This window comes from Terrapene carolina, unplaced genomic scaffold (assembly GCF_002925995.2).
Source record: "Terrapene carolina triunguis isolate 2854851 unplaced genomic scaffold, T_m_triunguis-2.0 Scaffold171, whole genome shotgun sequence".
NCBI lineage: Eukaryota > Metazoa > Chordata > Testudines > Emydidae > Terrapene > Terrapene triunguis.
In genome coordinates this window covers 1,702,555-1,721,500 of record NW_020664522.1, presented here as the reverse complement: position 1 = coordinate 1,721,500, position 18,946 = coordinate 1,702,555, and the positions used below count along the sequence as shown (strand labels likewise).

Sequence of the window (18,946 nt, the reverse complement as noted above, 5' to 3'; positions counted from 1 at the left end):
CTACTATGAAAGTGCAACTACCTTAGAATCTATTACTATCAAGGGGAAATATTTAGGGTTGCCAGACATCTGGTTTTCAACCAGAACACCTGGTCGAAAAGGGACCCTGGCGGCTCTGGTCAGCACCACCGACTGGGCCGTTAAAAGTCCGGTTGGCAGTGCTACGGGTCTAAGGCAGGCTAGTTCCTACCTGTCCTGGCACCGCACTGCACCCTGGAAGCAGCCAGCAGGTCCGTCTCTTAGGCGGGGAGGGGGAGGCACAGGGCTCCGCGTGCTACCCCCACTCTGAGCACCGGCTCCACACTCCTATTGGCCAGGAACCACAGCCAATGGGAGCTGGGGGGGGAGGGCAGTGCCTGCAGGCAAGAGCAGTGCGCGGAGCCTCCTGGACCCCTTATCTAGGAGCCGGACCTGCTGCTGGTCACTTTCAGGGTGCAGAGCGGAGCCAGGACAGTCAGGGAGCCTGCCTTAGCTCCACTGCACTACTGACTGGGAGCCGCCCGAGGTAAGCCCATGCCCTGACCCCAAGCCCCAACCCCCTGCCACAGCCCTGAGCCCCCCAAAACCTGGAGCCCCCTCCTGCACCCCAAACCCCTCATCCCCAGCCCCACCCCAGAGCCTGCACCCCCAGCCGAAGCCCTCACCCCCCTGCATCCCAACCCCCTGCCTCAACCCACAGCCCCTCCCCACATTCTGAATCCCTCGGCCCCATCCCCCAGCCTGGAGCCCCCTCCTACACCCCAAACCCCTCATCCCTAGCCCCACCCCAGAGCCTGCACCCCCAGCTGGAGCCCTTACCCCCTCCGACGCCCCAACTCCCTGCCCCAGCCCAGAGCCCCCTCCCACACTCTGAACCTCTCATTTCTGGCCCCACCCCTGAGCCCCCACCACTAGTTAGATCCCTCACCCCCTCCCACACCCCAAACCCCTGACCCAGCCCAGTGAAAGGGAGTGAGGATGCGGAGAGCGAGCCACCAAGGGAGGAGGAATGTAGTGAGTGGGGGTGTGGCCTCAGGGAAGGGGTGGGGCTAGGGTGTTCAGTTTTGTGCGATTAGAAAGTTAGCAACCCTAAATATGGTAGCGGTACAATATGAGAGGTCTGCAATTAACTTTGGTTCAATGGGGCTTGTGTGAATCTTTTCAGGTTTGCAACCCCCCTGAGAATCAAGAATCAGCTTTAGGTTTCTCAAAATTCACCCTAGGTTTGTCAAAATGTGTATATCAGGGTACCTTTCAGCAAACCAGATGAAAATGGTTTTTAGGTTTTGTGTCATGCTTCATAAAACTCTAAGGAACATATAATATCCAATTCCTACCATTCAAATGCAAATCATTCTTCTCATTGCCATCATAGTTCCCACACAGACCACATGTTTTCCCCTTGTATGTATCTTCCAAGTCCAGCTACAAAATAAAAACAAACAAGAAGACAAGAACATAAAAACATAAGAACAGCCATACTGGGTCAGACCAAAGGTCCATCTAGCCCAGTATCCTGTCTACTGACAGTGGCCAATGCCAGGTGCCCCAGAGGAAGTGAACCTAACAGGTAATGATCAAGTGATCTCTCTCCTGCCTAGGGACACCATTCCTTACCCATCCTGGCAAATAGCCATTAATGGACGTAACCTCCATGAATTTATCCAGTTCTCTTTTAAACGCGGTTATAGTCCTAGCCTTCACAACATTCTCAGGCAAGGAGTTCCACAAATTGACTGTGCGCCTTGTGAAGAAGAACTTCCTTTTATTTGTTTTAAACCTGCTGCCCATTAATTTCATTTGGTGGCCCCTAGTTCTTGTATCATGAGAATAAGTAAATAACTTTTCCTTATCTACTTTCTCCACATCACTCATGATTTTATATACCTCTATCATATCCCCCCTTAGTCTCCTCTTTTCCAAACTGAAAAGTCCTAGTCTCTTTAATCTCTCCTCATATGGGACCCATTCCAAACCCCTAATCATTTTAGTTGCCCTTCTCTGAACCATTTCTAGTGCCAGTATACCATTTTTGAGATGGGGAGACCACATCTGTACGCAGTATTCAAGATGTGGGCGTACCATCGATTTATATATAATATAAGGGCAATAATATATTCTCTGTCTTATTCTCTATCCCCTTTTTAATGATTCCTAACATCCTGTTTGCTTTTTTGACCGCCTCTGCACACTGTGTGGACGTCTTCAGAGAACTATCCACGATGACTCCAAGATCTTTTTCCTGATTCGTTGTAGCTAAATTAGCCCCCATCATATTGTATGTATAGTTGGGGTTATTTTTTCCAATGTGCATTACTTTACATTTATCCACAGAGTTTTCAGTATGGAAAAGCACTAAGGTGTCAAATTTCTTCTATCATGTGAAAACATTGAATGGTATTTCCGAACAAAAGGAAACTCTCTAAACAAACAGCTAAGCCACATTCCTTTAGTGTTTATCTATTAATTTCTTTGGAACATTATTTAATGTACATCATTTGCTTCAATACCGTTAAAGTATGAAGATTCAGTTAAATATAAAATGTTGTTTTCTTTATTATATATGTTTGGTTTTAACAAGTCCTTTCTCATTATCCACTCTGTGGCCCAAATTCGGAGGTCTTTACTAGAAGGGGCACATTCTGCTCTCAGTCACATGATGTAAATCTGGACTATCTATAGTTACTATAGATTTATACCAAGGTGGCTGAGGGTAGTATTTGGACCTCAGTTTTCTTCGGGGATATTCCCATTGATTTCAGTAAAAAGCTGAATAAGGACATATATACTTACAGCCTAATTAGAAAAAGGGATGACCAAATCCTGAGAATTACTGAGCATAAACAATGCTCATGAAACACCTATTGAATGAAGATCAAGCCAGGAAAATAATTAGGAGTACTTTACCCAAGCTCCTCCAATTAGAAACTGTTTAGATAAACTCAACTACATCAAATGAAGGAGGGAAGGTGATCCCCCAACAGAAGGGGGGGAAATCAGATTACAAAGTATACGTAAACTTGCAAATACAAGTGAGTGGATTAAAAGATGTAAATATATGTCTGGCAAATTTGCAACATTACTGTTTAGTAATAAACCTGTAATAGAACCTCATAGGAAACAGGCCAAATTCAAAGGGAAAAATAGTTAACAACTGCTATTTCTACCAGCTAATTGCAATATATTACACAGCTAGACCAATAATACAAGTATCCTGTGGTATGACAGCTTCTTCCCTCCCCATATCAGGCACTACAGCCCCACTCTAGACAGGATGCTAAGTGTTCATGGAACAGCGGAAACCTGGTGAGAATGAGCTCCTGGCCACTTGATAGTGACTCCTATTGGCTTATCCTCTTCACCACTGGATTCAAAGGCAAACTTCATAGCACTTCTATGTCTTGCTGGCTGGGGCAAATAGCAGACTAAATCAGAATTTGAACTACCATGTGACTACCATGTATCCTTTCCCATATGGATACCAAGCTGGCCTTCTAGCCACATGAGCAACTTTTCAATCTTTTTCTATCTTCTCTATTCCCTTCTTTAACTCTCTGAATTGTGATGCAGGGAATAAAAATCTCTGAAGCACCCATTAAGTGGATAATTAGAGAACCACAGTCTCTAGGGCTGTCAACCCAGCACCTTTCAGCAACACTAAAATTCACTAAAATAACCAACTAACTGGATCTTCATACTAAGAGAGTGTCAGCCCAGTTCCACTTGAGAATCAGGCCAAGCGTGGATGTGACTTGGAAGTAAGTACAGGTGTCTTCAATCAAAATGCTCTTCAAGCTGAAGGGAAGGGGAATCCTAAAAAACAGAGCAGAAAAAACAACAAACTATAAAATAGAGCCCAAATCAAATTCGCTCATCAGAGGTACTGAAAAATTAACAAAAGTCAAATTGAAGCAATGAAAGGTATAAGTATGTTCATGTAAAAGTTAGTGTTGGTCTCCATTTATGCACAATGCATTCTTTTATCTTGTCCAATATGCCCTTTTGCCAATCCTAATCCACAAGGCAATGTATTTTGTCCATTAGCCTGTTGATACTGGGCCACATCTTCAGCTGGTGTAAACTGATTGACTCTATTGACTTCAGTGTAGCTATGTTGATTTATACCAGCTGAGGATCAGATCCATCAAGACAGTAAGAGGAGCCAGATCATAGTACTGGGGCGGGGCGGGGCGTTGCTTGTCTGCCCTGGGGGCTCCCCCGTGTGAGGTACCACAGGTTCCTGTTCTCTCTCCACTGCCTTTAAGGGGTATGGGAGATGCTTTGGCCTGCAGTGCCATCTATATTGCTTTTGCATCTGAGCCAGATGATAGTCTCTCACTTTGCCTATGCCTGGCTAAGAACGGAGTTTGGATAGCCAGCTAATGCTCAGCCTATGTAAGTCAAAGCAGGGGTTCCTCAACCTTTTCCATAGTGCAGTCCTCTCTTACATACCAGGACCATGCTGGGGCCCCATTCCATTTAGCAATACAGGAAGGGTAAGTTGTTTGGTTGGAGAAATAACTGGAAGAAATTGCAGATTTTTTCTCCTTTGATTGACGAGATGCATCTGCCTTTTGTCACTAAGATTTGCAATCTAATGACTCTTTCCTATGTTCCACTACTTCTGGATGTCTGGACAGAAACAATGGCCAATTGTACTTTTTCCATCTTTGCTTGACCAGGAGGGTGTGAGTGTTTCTGCCAGGTGTAGCCCTTGCCTTTGCTCTTGATATCTCTGTGCTGGAATACGCACTTTACAGGGCGTTGCTCTTGAAAAATCACTCAAAAAAAATTCAGCTAATTCTACATGTGGCTGTCACTGTATTTAGCAGTGGTTCATGCATGGATCATACTTACCCCATGCTCCACAGAGTGCTACCAGTTCATTTCAGGTTACCATTCAAGGTGAAATCCCACATGTATACTTTTTCAGTGTTTCAGTATATTTGTATAATTTGAAATGGGAGAAAACAGTTTCTGGATTGACCTTTTAGTTGTGGAAGATTCTTTCAGTTCTTATTTTGATCATCACCTAATTGTGGGTCTGTAATAAGTATGAAAAATCGGGATGGGGGTGGAGGGTATTAGGCATCTATATAAGACAAACAGGGACGGCTCCAGGGTTTTGGCCGCCCCAAGCAGCCAAAAAAAAAAAAGCGGCGATCGCAATCGCGATCTGCGGCGGCAATTCGGCAGGAGGTCCTTCGCTCCGAGCAGGAGTGAGGGACCGTCCGCCAAATTGCCACCAAATAGCTGGACGTGCCGCCCCTCTCCGGAGTGGCCGCCCCAAGCACCTGCTTGCCAGGCTGGTGCCTGGAGCTGGCCCTGAAGACAAAGGCCCGAATATTGGGACTGTCACTATAAAATTGGGACATTTGGTCACCCTAGTCCCACGATGCAGGAATCATTGGCTGGAAATGTGTTATATAGAAAATCAAAATAGATTACTATAAGGGTCCCTTTTGTCCTTACCATCTATGAACTCTGATGGAACACTTGCCAGGTGCTGAGTGCCTCATCTCCTATTAGTGTCAGTGGCAGCTGAGATGCTCTCACAGAAATTGTTCAGCACCTCAAAGGATCAGTCCTTGTATAACTTTCTAAGAGTTTTCAATGGCAGAAGGACTTTAATTGCACTAACTCAGATACAAACTACAGTACAAGCTCTGTCAATCCTCATCCTTTGTGGCACAATCTGATCTACCAGCTGAGTGCAGGTTGAAAACTCTCTCACCTGGTATACAGTTCCATTGCATAATGTGGGGTATTTTGAATGTCGTATTCCTTCCTTTGATGAGTTTGCCAAGTCTAGAAGGGCTATTAATGCATTGCTAATATACAAGAATGTACTTAGAACAAATAACTTAGTCCAGGGAGAACAATAAATGTTTACTTACTCATGTCCATTCACTGTGATGCCTGACTCTTTCACCTCTAGAAGCACTCCATCAATGGTAGCAGTGAAGCAGACTGGAAATCCATTCTTGTCACTGCGCCTGACCTGGATGTTGAAGTCCTGGTAGCTGTCATTGCAGTGCGAGGCGAAAACATAGTGGCAGATTCCGGGGAAATCAAATTTAACATGGTCAAATGTCTGAAAGTGGAAACTGCCCCAGGTGGAACATTCACTCCTGGTGACTGCAGGGCGCTGGACTGTAGAAAGAGATGGGGGGGGTAATGTTATCAGTGTGTATTGCAAGGCTTTATTTATACAGTGCCTAGCACCTGCCATTGAAGTGGCACTTTAAAGATTTAAGGGGGAGATTTTCAGACATCTATGGCACTTTGGCATCCAACTCTCATTGGCTTTCAGCTGGAGTTAGCTACCTAAGTGCTCTTGGTGCCTCTGTAAACCTCCCCTTAAACTGTATTAAACAGGTTGGAAACTGGTTTGCAGTATCTTCTATTGGGCTCTCATCCAACAAGTGCCACAAATAACATCACTTTTCAGCAAGATGGCTGCCTCCAGCAGTAGACTCAGAAATGCCAGTTGTAATTAAAAACTTTTCTAAACTACTCTTCATTTCACAGGTTACTCAAATTCAGAGGTGTGTCTAATATTAACTCAGCAGACGTTTCCCTTCTTTGAGAGGGATGCCAGAAATGAACTTTTGCTGTACCTTAAATGGACCTCCAACTTCTAGTACAACTCAGTCCCATCTCAAAAAGCTTTGGGCCAGAACCTTGGCCTCTATGCAGCCAATTTGTGATGCTTAAAGACACCTTTGCTTCATCCGCCACTCAGGACTGAACCCCTTGAGTTTTCAATTGCATATGCTAAAGTTACACATCAAAACTTTCTTTGACTGTGTATGAAACTACATCTCAGAATCAACCTCAGACTGCAAAGCTAAACAAAACTGGTGTAATTCTCCTTTAACGGGAATTACACTTTGCTGCAATATGCTTTAAGCCTCTCATTTTGCCTACCTGGCAGAATGGCAGGAGAAAATGGGAAAGGTTTTCTGATTTGTTGATGTGATGGCCTTCAGTAATATTAACCTAGCAATATCCATCACAGACCACATCAAAATCAGCCCTTAAAATACTCTGTGAACTCTGAAATTTTATGAAATATTCCTAACTGGGAATCAGCAGGGGTGCGTTGAAAATATATTTTATTTAAATAAGATGCATCAATAAAACAAACTAAGGTGCCAATATGTCTTTCCAGATTGCATTTGGTAATAGGTGTTTGTAACACTTGAGTAGAGTAGAATAAAATAGCACCTTTCTGCATACGAGGCGAGGGAAAATAGGTAGGTTTTACTCATTTGTTGGTGTGGAGTTTCTAGAAATACTAACCCTGCAGCAGCCATCACATGAATTCACAATCAACTGTTCGTGTAATAAATTAACTCAGAAAGCTATGAGACAGTCAGAACCAGGAATCAGAAGGTAACAGTGCAGTAGGGAAAAAAATAGTACTCCTACTACAGTGCAGGTACCAGGCAATCAGCTCTAGGGGACATCATGCAGAAAAATTTCCCCTAGAGACTATATAAAAGTCAAACAATTTAAAAGAATGTCACCATTTTCGATATTACAAACTGTGTCCAGCAAATCTGTTCTTTAAACAACTAAGCTTGGAACAGTGGAATGGCTGATGAATTGCCTTTTAACGCAAAGAAAAACAATGAATTACTTAAATGAGGTTCATTTGCAGTGTACATACACAGTGCTAAGCTATTTACAGCATGCACATATATCTCAGTCTAACCGAGTATATTTTAATTTGACATTTGCACTTGTTACTTAATGGAGGTAAATATCTAAGCACACAACTGCAGAGTTAGATTTTTCTTACCTATCTGCACTGGTGTTTTGCCCTCGCAATAACTCCAAATTAGGCAGAATATCCATAGTGACCCTCCCTTTTTTTTCCCCATCACACCTAAGAAGAGGTAACTTGAAAATCCTTCCAGGGAAATGCCTTTTTCTTGGCTTATCGGCACAGTTTTATAGTCCAGGAATTTGGCGTGAGAACAAAACATTGATGGCAGGGTCCCTGAAAGGTGGAGCTTCACTGATTATTCCCTCGCTGATTCTAGCTTAAAAGACTGAGCACTCACATTTCCTTCTGAAAAGACAACCACGTGTTTTTGTGGTACTTAATTTTGGGGGTGGGAGGGCATGAGGGAATTCACTGCAGCTTTTTCCATTCCCCTTTTAAATACTTTAAAATGGTGTTTCTTTCTTCCCTTCCAGTTTTGTCTTTTCCTTCGTAGCAAACATTTTCCTTTTTATTGTGACTTATTGGACACAAGCACTCATGGCCCTGATTCAGTCCCTTACTCTTTTGTTCAGACACCAGTGGCATTGCTCTTCCTGAGGATTAGTTTGTTGGTTATTATTACATGCTCCCTCTGCTGGCTGGATGGCTACTTCTGAGCAATAGAGGAAAAAATACTGTAGGGTCAGACATAAAGGAATGGCTTATTTAAAGAAAAAAATATTGACAGCTGAGTGGTGGACTTTAAAAAGTGAAATCAAAATGGCTCATGAAAGGGGCCAGGTTAACTGCATTGGACACTAAAGTCGACTTTCCACAGAACAGGTGCAGTGTTAGTGTAGAGAATGCAAACTTCTTACCCCTACCATATAAATGTGGCTCAACCTTGCTTTGCACAGAGAGGAGGGTGATTTAGTCTTCACTCCCATAAAGCTGGGATTCATTGGTTCATTGGAGTTGGTTTTCATTGTCAGGCTCTGAGATTTCAAAAGCCCAATTCACACAGGCCCACCAAAATACCATTAGGGCTCAATCATGAGCTGGTCTATGCACTTGTGCAGGGGGTTACTTAGAAGGACGGAGACACAAAATATATCTGCATCGCCAGTCACCTCAAATCAAGGCCCATTACTTAGGTTGAAGAGTAGCTTGCTGGAGTCAATGGGACCACTCATGGAGTAAGGTGCTTCTCAATGTGAGTAAGAACATCAGAATCTGGCCCGAAAACATTAAGCCAAGGGGAGAGTCATTCTTGAACCCTGTATGTTTGTGAATGTCTATGGACAGTGATTTCTCTTGCAACAGTTTTCCCTGCTGTTCCAGCATCACTAGGGCCTTTATTCTGAATGAACTCAAGACTGTGTGTGATACTTGACTTATGTGCAAATGGAAGTGCCGAGGTGCTAATGAGCAGATATGGGTGAATTTGTTTGACAGAAATTTTTTGAACAAAAAAATGCATGTTTGATGACCGTGAAATATTTAGTGACTGAGTATTGAATTGTTTGAGTCAAAAAAACTAACAATTTTTTGAAAAAAATGAAACATTTCTTTTCAACACTTTTGAAGCAAAACATTTTGATTTGAAATGACTTTTCATTTTGAAATTTTCTTTAATTTTATTTCAAAAATTAAAAATCATTTACACCTCCCAATTGAAATGAAATGCTACAGATTGAACAAAATGTTTCATTCAACCTAAAACTAAGTTTTTCGACTTCTAATTTGCTGAAAATTTTGAAAAATTTGGTTTTGGTTTGACCCAAAACAATTTTTATTATTTATCAAAATGCCAGCCAACTGAAAAATCCATTATTCTTCCTGCTTTACTAAGGAGTCTCATAGGCTTTAAGGCCAGAAGGGACTGTTGTGATCATCTAGTCTTCTCTCCTGCACATCTCAGGCCACGGAACCTCACCCACCCACTCCTGTAATGGACCCATAACCTCTGGCTGAGTTACTGCAGTCCTCGAACCATGATTTAAAGACTTCAAGTTATAGAGAATCTGCCATTTGCTCTAGTTGAAACCAACAAGTGACCTGTGCCCCATGCTGTAGAATCTGCAGCAAATACTTTGTGGGAGCTCAAAATCTGAAATTCTCATCCCAAACATAAAAGAGGGTACAGTGGTTTTAAATTGGATTTTTTTCCCCAACATTCATTCTATATATACCATTCATTGTATCTATATCATTCTATCTATACCATTCTTTCTATCTATCAACATACATTATACCTATTGCTGGATGAATAATTAATCATTTATACTTTGACAATCTTTCCACTTTCTCCCTTTGCTAATTTTCCATAAACGGGTTGCAACTTTCTTATCACACATATTCATTGTGCAAGGTTATTTCCTGTGACTAACTCTTGGGCTTGATTTCTTGATGTTAGGGCTGATTTACCCTACTCTTCGGGTACAAAACTGCCCTAAAAGCTGGCTTACCTGCTCACTGGACTATATCCTCAACCACCATAATAGCACCTGTGCTAGCTGCCCTCCCATCCAGCCAATTCCAGCTGCTGAGATGACGCTGCATGGCATGGGTTCCCTTACAGTTGGCTGCTAGAATGTCTTTCTGGGCCGAGACTTGAGCCAGAATGACCCTGAAATTGGGGGAGCACAAAGATGGTTTAAAACTAATTTTGACCTCACCCTCATTTAATGCCCCTTAAGATAAGGGCGCATTGACAACACTGAATTAACCTCTTGTTCAGCGTGCAATGAACAAGACCTTGAGTACTATGTTATGGATGGTTTGCTTGCTGCTTTACCAGACTTTCGGGCACATACAAAGTTAAGCATCCTAGCTCTGGCTCTTTGATTTCTTACTACAGTTTCCCTGAGAGGTTTACAGGCATTCAGTGAGTAACTCACAGAAGTGCAGGTGCAAGTCTCTGCCAGATGAAGATTTGCTGCTGCTGTTGCTTTTAAGGAAATCCCGCACCAGCAGGTGAGCACATTGTGCAGGACATGACACATGGGTTCACATTACCCCTTTCCCACTGCCTGTGCCCCATTAACTCCATTGTCTGTCAGTCACAATTAAACCAGGGCCCTTTGGGAGGTAAAGTCTGTTCTTGAACCTTTGCCACTTTGGCTGCTGCACAAAGCTGACATTAGACTTTATGGCACCAAGGATGGAACTTCTGGGTTTCTGCCCCTTTTCCTTTTAATCACAGCTCTTCTTCTACTCCATGCCTACCTGAACACTTAAGATGTCAAACCACAGAATTCCCGGTAGATAAATCAGAGTTAAGAGAATATGCGATAACGGATATTCAGATGATCCTAATTCCCCTTTGTTCGATGGGGTACTATTGTAATAATCAGGTTCAGGCTTTGGTCAAACAATGAGTGAACCAGAATTGGGTATCCCCACATGCATGACGGCCATGCTGCTACTAGCGGTGATGACATTAGGGAGGGGTGGTTAAACCAAGGAGAGACTGTTCAAGAATCAGTGGCTCACACAGACTGGTATTTTATGGGAGGAGCAATATCAAAAAGGTGTCTTTGGCCAAGGGTGAGGAAGGGATGCTGAACTCGGCTGAATCCTCCCCAGTAAGACCGAGTGGCAAAGTCCTGGCATGGTGCTGTAGGCAGGTATTGTCTCCATGGTTGCTGCTCAGGCATGCTGCAGTGAGGTGAGGGAAGGAAGAAGGCTCAAGGGGCCAGATTCTCAGCCCTGCTCCTTTCCTTTTATATCGCTCAGGCCATGCAAAGGCAGCAGCAACCTCCTGCAGCCCCTTGTTGAGGATACCCCTAATGTGGAGGAGCCCCCAGCACGGTTAGAGCTAGCAGAGCTGATCACTGCAGCTTTCTCCCTGAAGCCCCCAGGCATGGGGTGTTCTGGGGGCATGTCAGAGATGGCAGAAGGAGTGGCTAGTGTGTGACTTGCTCCAGCAATCGCCATCTGGTAAATGTTCCCTTGGGGGAATATTGCCAGCTGGCACAAGTTAAAGAAACCCCCACACTGCTTCTGGGGAACAGGCTGGGTAGAGAATCAGAGAGCCGTGAGCACTGCCACCCGCCTTTGCTGCACTCAGCAAAAAAGTTTGGCTTAAGTTAGCTGGCATCCTTTCCTGGGAACAGAACAGAAGCAATTTGGAAGGCTTTTACTGCCCAAACAAAAAGGAGATCCTTCTCCCTCTTCTTCCCCTTTATCTCTATCTTGTCCGTTTTTTACCTGTGCTCGGATCCTCTCTGTCTATTTTCTGGGAGCAACATTTGCTGCCAGTAACTGATCGGGATGTTCCGTTTCCAGCTCCTCTCCAGAAAGATGCTCTGCCATGCTCTCAATAATCACTACAAGCATCCACACAGTGGGCAGCGATTTCAGGGATGCTGATATGATAGGGATATTTTGAATGGAAATAAGGGATTGAAGTAGCTTTTCGTAAGCCATTTCATACCAACAAGGAGCCTGTGGGTATGCTGAACCCAGAGCACAGAACCAATGCCACTGCAGGCTTTCAACATATAACTTTTGTCTCTGTAACAATATTAGAATTAATAATTTTCCCCTTTATTGGGCCCCCTGGCCTAAGAGGCAGTTGATCTAAGATTCTTGCTTTCCACAGATGTCCTGGCAAAGGTACAATTATCTTGGCCTTTTTCCAGCATATTTCATGGATCATTTGCCATTGAAGGGCAATTGTTTTTAGTTAATACAGTAGGTAAATATTAACTCCACTTTTTATCATATACAGAGGAAACGCTTTTATGGGCCAGATTCACCCATGCCTTACTGGAGATTCGCTGGCATAAAACTGGAGTAATGAAGGAATAAATCACATCCCATTCCCTTTTCTAGACACTTGTTGATGACACACTTATGCTGATACTTATTGAATAACTGAGGGAATTAATACCATCCATCTCCAGCTGGACCACAGTACTTAAGTTCAGCACTTGCATTCATATCATTCAGTTGTGCGGAAGGGGAGTCCTATATGGATTATGTAAGTGCTGCAGCAAACCGAAATTTAAGCAATAAAGTATCTTGTAACTTGTGCCATTGTGGAAATAGTTTGCATGATGGTAGGATTCTCACTGGAAACCTGCTGCCTTCCCAGTTAATCTCGGATTAGAGAAAGTGTGGCTTTTTTAACGTAAATATCACCATAAAACACCAGGTTTATCCAGTCCTCTATTGGATAATGAAGTTTACTTAATTAACAGTGTAAGGTTAGCCAAGATAGAGTGAGATTTGCTCTTGGTCTCATTCCTATGAGTGTAAACCATAAACATAAATAGCCAAAGTGAACTAGCAATGTCTTTAGGGTAAGTGGTTGTTACATTAATTTTTTTATAGCTAGTCATATTCTAGTTTACCAGTAGGTCACAAGTACAAAATGGGTAGAATTAATCCCTGGTATAACTCCAATGAATTCAGGGAATTTATACCAAAGATTAATTTGGCCCACTCGATTTGGGTCTGATCATAGTCACGAGACCATGGTATAAAACCATTTCACTTAAAGGTGACCTGCAAAGTGGAAAAAAGTGGGGTTGTGTCCTTCTTTGCTTCTTTGTGATGTACGAAGAAGAAAGATTTTATTTATTTTTTTTAATTAAAAAAAAAGGTTGGGGTTCTTGGTTTTTTTGCCTTAGAACATCAGAAATTTAAAATTCTACCCACTCAGATTTTGCCATAGGGTTTGCTGAATCAGCGATAAGAATTGGGAAACTTCGTTAGCCCTTAGCTGGAAGGCTCCCACCAATGGCATCAGGTCCTCACTTCCGTAAGGAACAAATTCACACAATATATTTTTTTAAAAGATTTTTTTAACAATGTCTGCATATAGTAACAATTACATTGCTGACTGGTCTAGGCATTTGCACAAAAAACACTGACAGATCTCAATAGGCTGTAGGCAGAACTGTGTGAATAATGGATTTTCAGTTCACTGGCAGTTCTGAAAAAAATCATTACAAATTTTTCCTTCCAGGTCAACCCAAAACCAATTTTTTTTCAGAATTTTTGGTGAAGCACAAAAAAAAAATCATTTGGATCAAATCATTTTGACCCAAAACAAAAACTTTTCATTTAGATTTTGAGTGTTTGATGTTTTATAAAATTAAAGGAAATTTTGAAAGGAAAAGTTGAAACTTTTCATGTCAAAATGAAACATTTCGACTTTTTCAACATTTTTAGGGTTTGTTTGTTTTTTTACCAAAATTGATATGAATTTGCAAAATGTGTTGGTTGACCCAAATCAGTATTTTTTTGCTGAAAGAGGTTTCAGTTGAAAACTTCTTCCCAACTCTAGTAGCACCTCCCTAAATGAGGAAAACTCCTAGCACACGAATCAGTTCCATGAGGAGGCTGGTGCCTGTTGAGCATTTCTTAGCTAGAAGGTTCTATTTAAACTTCCTTTATAAGAAAGACAGAGTACGCCACAAGGCTGAATGAAGAGACGAGCCCTACAGGCCTGTGCTGGAGTCATGTGCTGAAATCAGACTTTCTTTTTATTTTGCACAAATGTTTCTAGCCCTCATGGATGTGAAGAAGAAGCTTAGTAGCATGGCCTGTCTGCAACTGAAACCTGAGTTGGCATAGAGCCTGAAACAACAGCTCCATCAATAGCGACCTATTCATCTTGACTGAAAACTGCTGCCGTGCTAATGCCTGGTTAACCATGCAAAGGCAGGCCCTGATCCCGATTGCCTGTATTTATGGTGCAATGTTATTGTTGTAGCCCTGTTGGTCCCAGGATATGAGAGAAACTAGGTAGGTGAGGTAATATATTTTATTGGACCAACTTCTGTTGGTAAAAGAGACAAGCTTTCGAGCTCCACCGAGCTTTTCTTCTTATATTTATGGTGCTCTGTGCCATATTGAGCTCTGAAGCTGAGCACAATGGGCTATATCATGTAGTTCTAACACAGCCAACATTGTCATTGGTTTAAGTGGGAGTTTTGTCTGGGGAAGACTGTAGGATTTGGCCTAGAGGATCCATCAATGCAAGGTACTGAACTTGGGAACAGAGTACAGTAGGCTAAAGCAACCTTATAAACCAGATGTGTAGTTTTAAACACTGCAGATAGGTTAATAAATAACCACAAATAAGGAATTCACTTGATGATTACCTGTTCTGTTCATTCCCTCTGGCATTGGCCACTGTCAGAAGACAGGATACTGGGCTAGATGGATCATTGGTTTGACCCAGTATGGCCATGTTCTTCTGTTCTTAAGCTCTTCCCTCCAAAGAGGAACCACTATCATTAACCAAGATTCCTTCTTATTCCAAATATAAGGAATCCCATTAATCATTCCCACTGCCCCTAGAGAAGAATACCCTTGTTGATGTGAGGAAACCCCAAACTCCCATTTCTGTCAAGAGTCCCTCCAAAGAAAAGTCCCAATTACAAACTGTCCCCCCAAAAGAGGAACCACATTACAGCCAGGAACCACCCTCCAAAGATAGACCCCCTTCATAATCATATTCTCTACAGAGCAAACCCCACTACAGGCAATACCCAAAGAGGTAACCCCTGTCTCACACTCCGCAAAACGGATCCATAATCCATTTCCATCCTCAAAAGATGAGCCCAACTACAACCAGTAACCCCCACTTCCATAGTACAGCCAGAAATTCTTTTACCTGGGCACAGTAGTTTTGAAACCGGGGATGTGCCCCTCCGGCCCCCCCCGTGGAACATGGAATGTATTCTGGGGGAATGTGAGAAGCTGCTCTGCCCTCAGAACTGGGCAACCAGACAGCAGCGGCTGCTGACTATGCACCCAGCTCTGAAGTCAACGCCGCCACCAGCAGCAGCGGAAAAGTAAGGGTGTCAATGCCATACCATACCAACCTTACTTCTCCACTGCTGCTGGCAGTGGTGCTGCCTTCAGAGCTGGGTGCCCAGCCAGCCACCACTCCCTGATCTGCCTTTGGAGGTGCGTGGAGGTATTTGTACTTGTATGGCAGAAGTGGGGGGGAGGGCGGGGGTAAATGACTACAGACACAAAGAAGGCGGGTATGATCAAAAATAAGTTTCAGAACCACTGCCTGCGTGTATCTTTAATAATGGTCTGACACACAGGTCTGCTGGCAGGAAATGTTTCTTCATTTCCTGGCTCCAGTCAGGGTTCTGGAAGGATCTGGTAAGCAAGAATGGTGGACTGCAAAGACCAACAAACTGCGCGGATCTGCATCTCCTATTGCCCCATGTTTTGCAGAGCCTGCTGTGGGGTGCATGGGTATACGGATGAATATCAGGACTCATTAGAGTCAAAACTTAAACTCCATATGAGCAAGGGATAAACTGCTTTGTGTACAATGAAGTCTATGTGGGAAGCTTGCTTTCCGTCCCTTAAATAACATTGCATTCTTGGCACCAGAATTCCCTGTAATGATGAAGCCAATACCTGCCTTGTTATCAAAAGCATTTTTACAGACTGTCATTAAAGTGTGTGACACAACTTTGCTCTTTAGAAATATTTGGGGGGGGGAGGTTTTTTGTTGTTGTTTTTTTTAAGGTGAGAGGAAGAATCGATGCAAATATGAAAGGATGGCAACGAGAAATGATGCTTAGATCTCGAATATAAACTTAGAATGTGTTAAATTCAAACATGGTGATGTGGAATATATATATTTTTAAATGACAACACCTTTTTCCACCCTGTTAGAGGGAGGTAAGCACCTGATCCATGGACTCTGCTTCTCCAATGTAGACAAGTATTTAAGCCCACAGCTCAATGTACATGAGTCCTGTAACTCATTTCCTTCTCTTTCTACATGCCATCCTGTAGGCTTCCACACAGCCATGGATGGATGAACAGGACTTAATTTGGGATCTATCAATGTCTCTCACTAATGGGGCCAGAGGAGTCACTCTGGAATGCCAAAAGGCACTGAGCATATTGCCTCTACATAACTCTGTCTCTGTGCTTGTCTTGGGACATCAAACCTAGATCTCCCAGGTGGCCAACCAAGCAGTACACTTGCCAGCCCTTACTAGGCATTTTCTGCACTTTCATGGAGTCCCTTTACTGCCAGTTGTATAAAAAGTAGAGTCTGAAACCTTACAAACCTACTTATGATTTCATGAAGAACACTGGCAGAATAATGGCAATATCCTTCATTTTATACTCATCAATAAATTCAGTCAACTAAACTAGTGTGTTACTGACTTGCGCAATGTCTCAATGCTTTAGACCATATTCTGGGGTCATTACTTTTGTATTTACTCACACTTTTAAGACTAAAAGAATTTGCCAGAATAAGGAACTGATGAAGGATTTCAGGATTTTTCATCTGCCTTGAAAATTATCTCTTCTAATTTGTTGGTAATATTGACGGTATTCAAGTGGGAATCTCTTGGATGTACTTAGTTGAGCATCAAACCAAACCAGGTTGTGTATTGTATTAATTCATGATGAGTAGGTTAGGCAGATGTTACACAAACATAGCTGGAATATGATAGCCGCTTCTGATGTTGCACAAACAGGCATTACTGCCTTTTGCTAACCCCTCACCCGCAATTAAATCAATGCAAAGACTCCTGTCGACTTCAGTGGGAGTTGGATTGTCGTATGCAGTGTTGTTGTAGCTCTGTTGGTCCCAGGATATTAGACAGACATAGAGAGCTTAGAGAGCCAAAATAGTTATTCAACTGACTTAGAAAATCTGACACTTTACTGCTTAGGCCTGGGACAGATCTCCCTTCCCTTTAAAGCCCTGAAGGCTCAAGAGTGCTGGCGAATAAACACAAAGAGCTCTCACGTCTGAAATGAATTTTTAATCATTTAAAGCAAAAGAAACTAACTTAAAACTAAACAAAAGAGATACAAATAAATAGAGCACAATTACAAATAATCAGAGAGGGCACAGAAGAGGAGGAAGTGAGAAAAGACAAAGCATTGATTTACTCTTGGAAGATTAGACTGGTGCATAGATCCTCCTTGTACTTTTTTCTGTGCGCCATTACTTTTCTCCCCTTCATTTCAATATTTTCTGAATGGCCCGCTTGACACGTTCGATGGCACTCTGTTCTTCACTTTCCTTTGACTTTTCTGAGGAGCTGGGTTGTGTGCACTCACTGTCAAGACATTCACAACGGTCCACGTGCAGGTACTTGTGAATCAGAGATTTCCCGTTGGGGCATTCCAGTAGAACTTGCTTCTCGCTAGTCGCTGCCTCCCTGCAGCAGGAACACTTGTGCTCCATGGAGTTGGCCTCAGCAGAGTATCTGTTTGTTAGTGTGGGAAAAGATATCGTTACACTTTGCCATAAACTGGCATGCAGTAGAGAGAGAAAGAGAGAGAGTGAAATGAAGTACGATGAGCAATTTTGGTGAATAAGCTGCTGTAAGGAATTGGGAATAATATGTAAAAGGGGCCCTCTGATGGTGTGAGTTAGGGGAGCTGCTCCTTTAGCTCAGCTGGCGGAATGCTAGGCACCCAGGTTCAAGTATAATGTGGTCTGCTGTTTTAAAAACCAAGCCATCAAGGGCAGGATATTGAAAGGGGCTTAAGGGAATTAGGCACCCAACTCCTATTGGAAGTCACTGGGAGTTGGGTGCCCAATTTCCTTAGGCCCCTTTGAAATCCTTGCCCCAAACCATTTAAGTTAGATACTTTCTGTGCACAGCAGATCTGATGTAGTGTAGCCAGCTGCAATATAAGCCTCCCTGCATCATCCTTCCAGTGAAACCAGCCCTAACCATCCTGTAAGGATCAGTCTAACTTAGACTGTAAACTCTTTGTGTCAGAGGCCATCTTTTTATGTTTATATACAGTGGTTACCCCATCGGGATCCTAACTGGGGCCTGTCAGTACTGCAGCAGTACAAATAAATAATCCCCATGAAGAATTTGTAATTCATTTTCCTTATTGATTAAAAATGGGTTTTCCTCCAGATAAGGGCTGCCAATTGTATTCAGTGATAGGCTGCAAAGGATCATTCCAGTGGGAAATTACGGTTATAGACTTAATTTGTCAGATGGTGTTCAGCAGCTGTATTCTAGGTTTCTTGCTAGGTTTGAGCAGCTGTACCTCTGGTTTCTTCAAAGTTCTCTCACTCCAGAGCAATGATACTGACTCCATTATCTCAGGAGTCACGGACAGCCCTTGAGCACACATTTTTTTCAGTTATTTACACAAGTGTCTCCCTCTGAATCCTTCTTACAAAGTGTATTTAAATAAAGTCTCTCTCTCTTTTCCCTCCTCCCATTATATGTTCATCATTGGAAAGTAGCTTCTCTGCTGTTGAAGTTCAGA

At 42.8% G+C, this 18,946-nt stretch overlaps 2 protein-coding genes across 2 annotated transcripts in view; both read right to left on the bottom strand.

Moving 5' to 3' along the window:
* LOC112118247 (mucin-5B-like) overlaps positions 1-7,868 on the bottom strand; it is a 67,996-nt gene extending 60,128 nt beyond the window's left edge. The window contains exons 1-4 of the mRNA XM_029912048.1: positions 7,787-7,868; positions 5,877-6,132; positions 3,678-3,792; positions 1,317-1,404 (exon numbers count right to left, since the gene is read on the bottom strand). Of these exons, the coding sequence (XP_029767908.1) occupies positions 1,317-1,404; positions 3,678-3,792; positions 5,877-6,132; positions 7,787-7,868 (541 nt within the window). The remainder of the gene's footprint in view (positions 1-1,316; positions 1,405-3,677; positions 3,793-5,876; positions 6,133-7,786) is intronic.
* A 9,798-nt stretch (positions 7,869-17,666) lies between these two features.
* Positions 17,667-18,946, bottom strand: part of LOC112118092 (mucin-2) — a 57,578-nt gene continuing 56,298 nt past the window's right edge. Inside the window, exon 45 of the mRNA XM_029912047.1 lies at positions 17,667-17,916. Within this exon, the coding sequence (XP_029767907.1) occupies positions 17,667-17,916 (250 nt within the window). The remainder of the gene's footprint in view (positions 17,917-18,946) is intronic.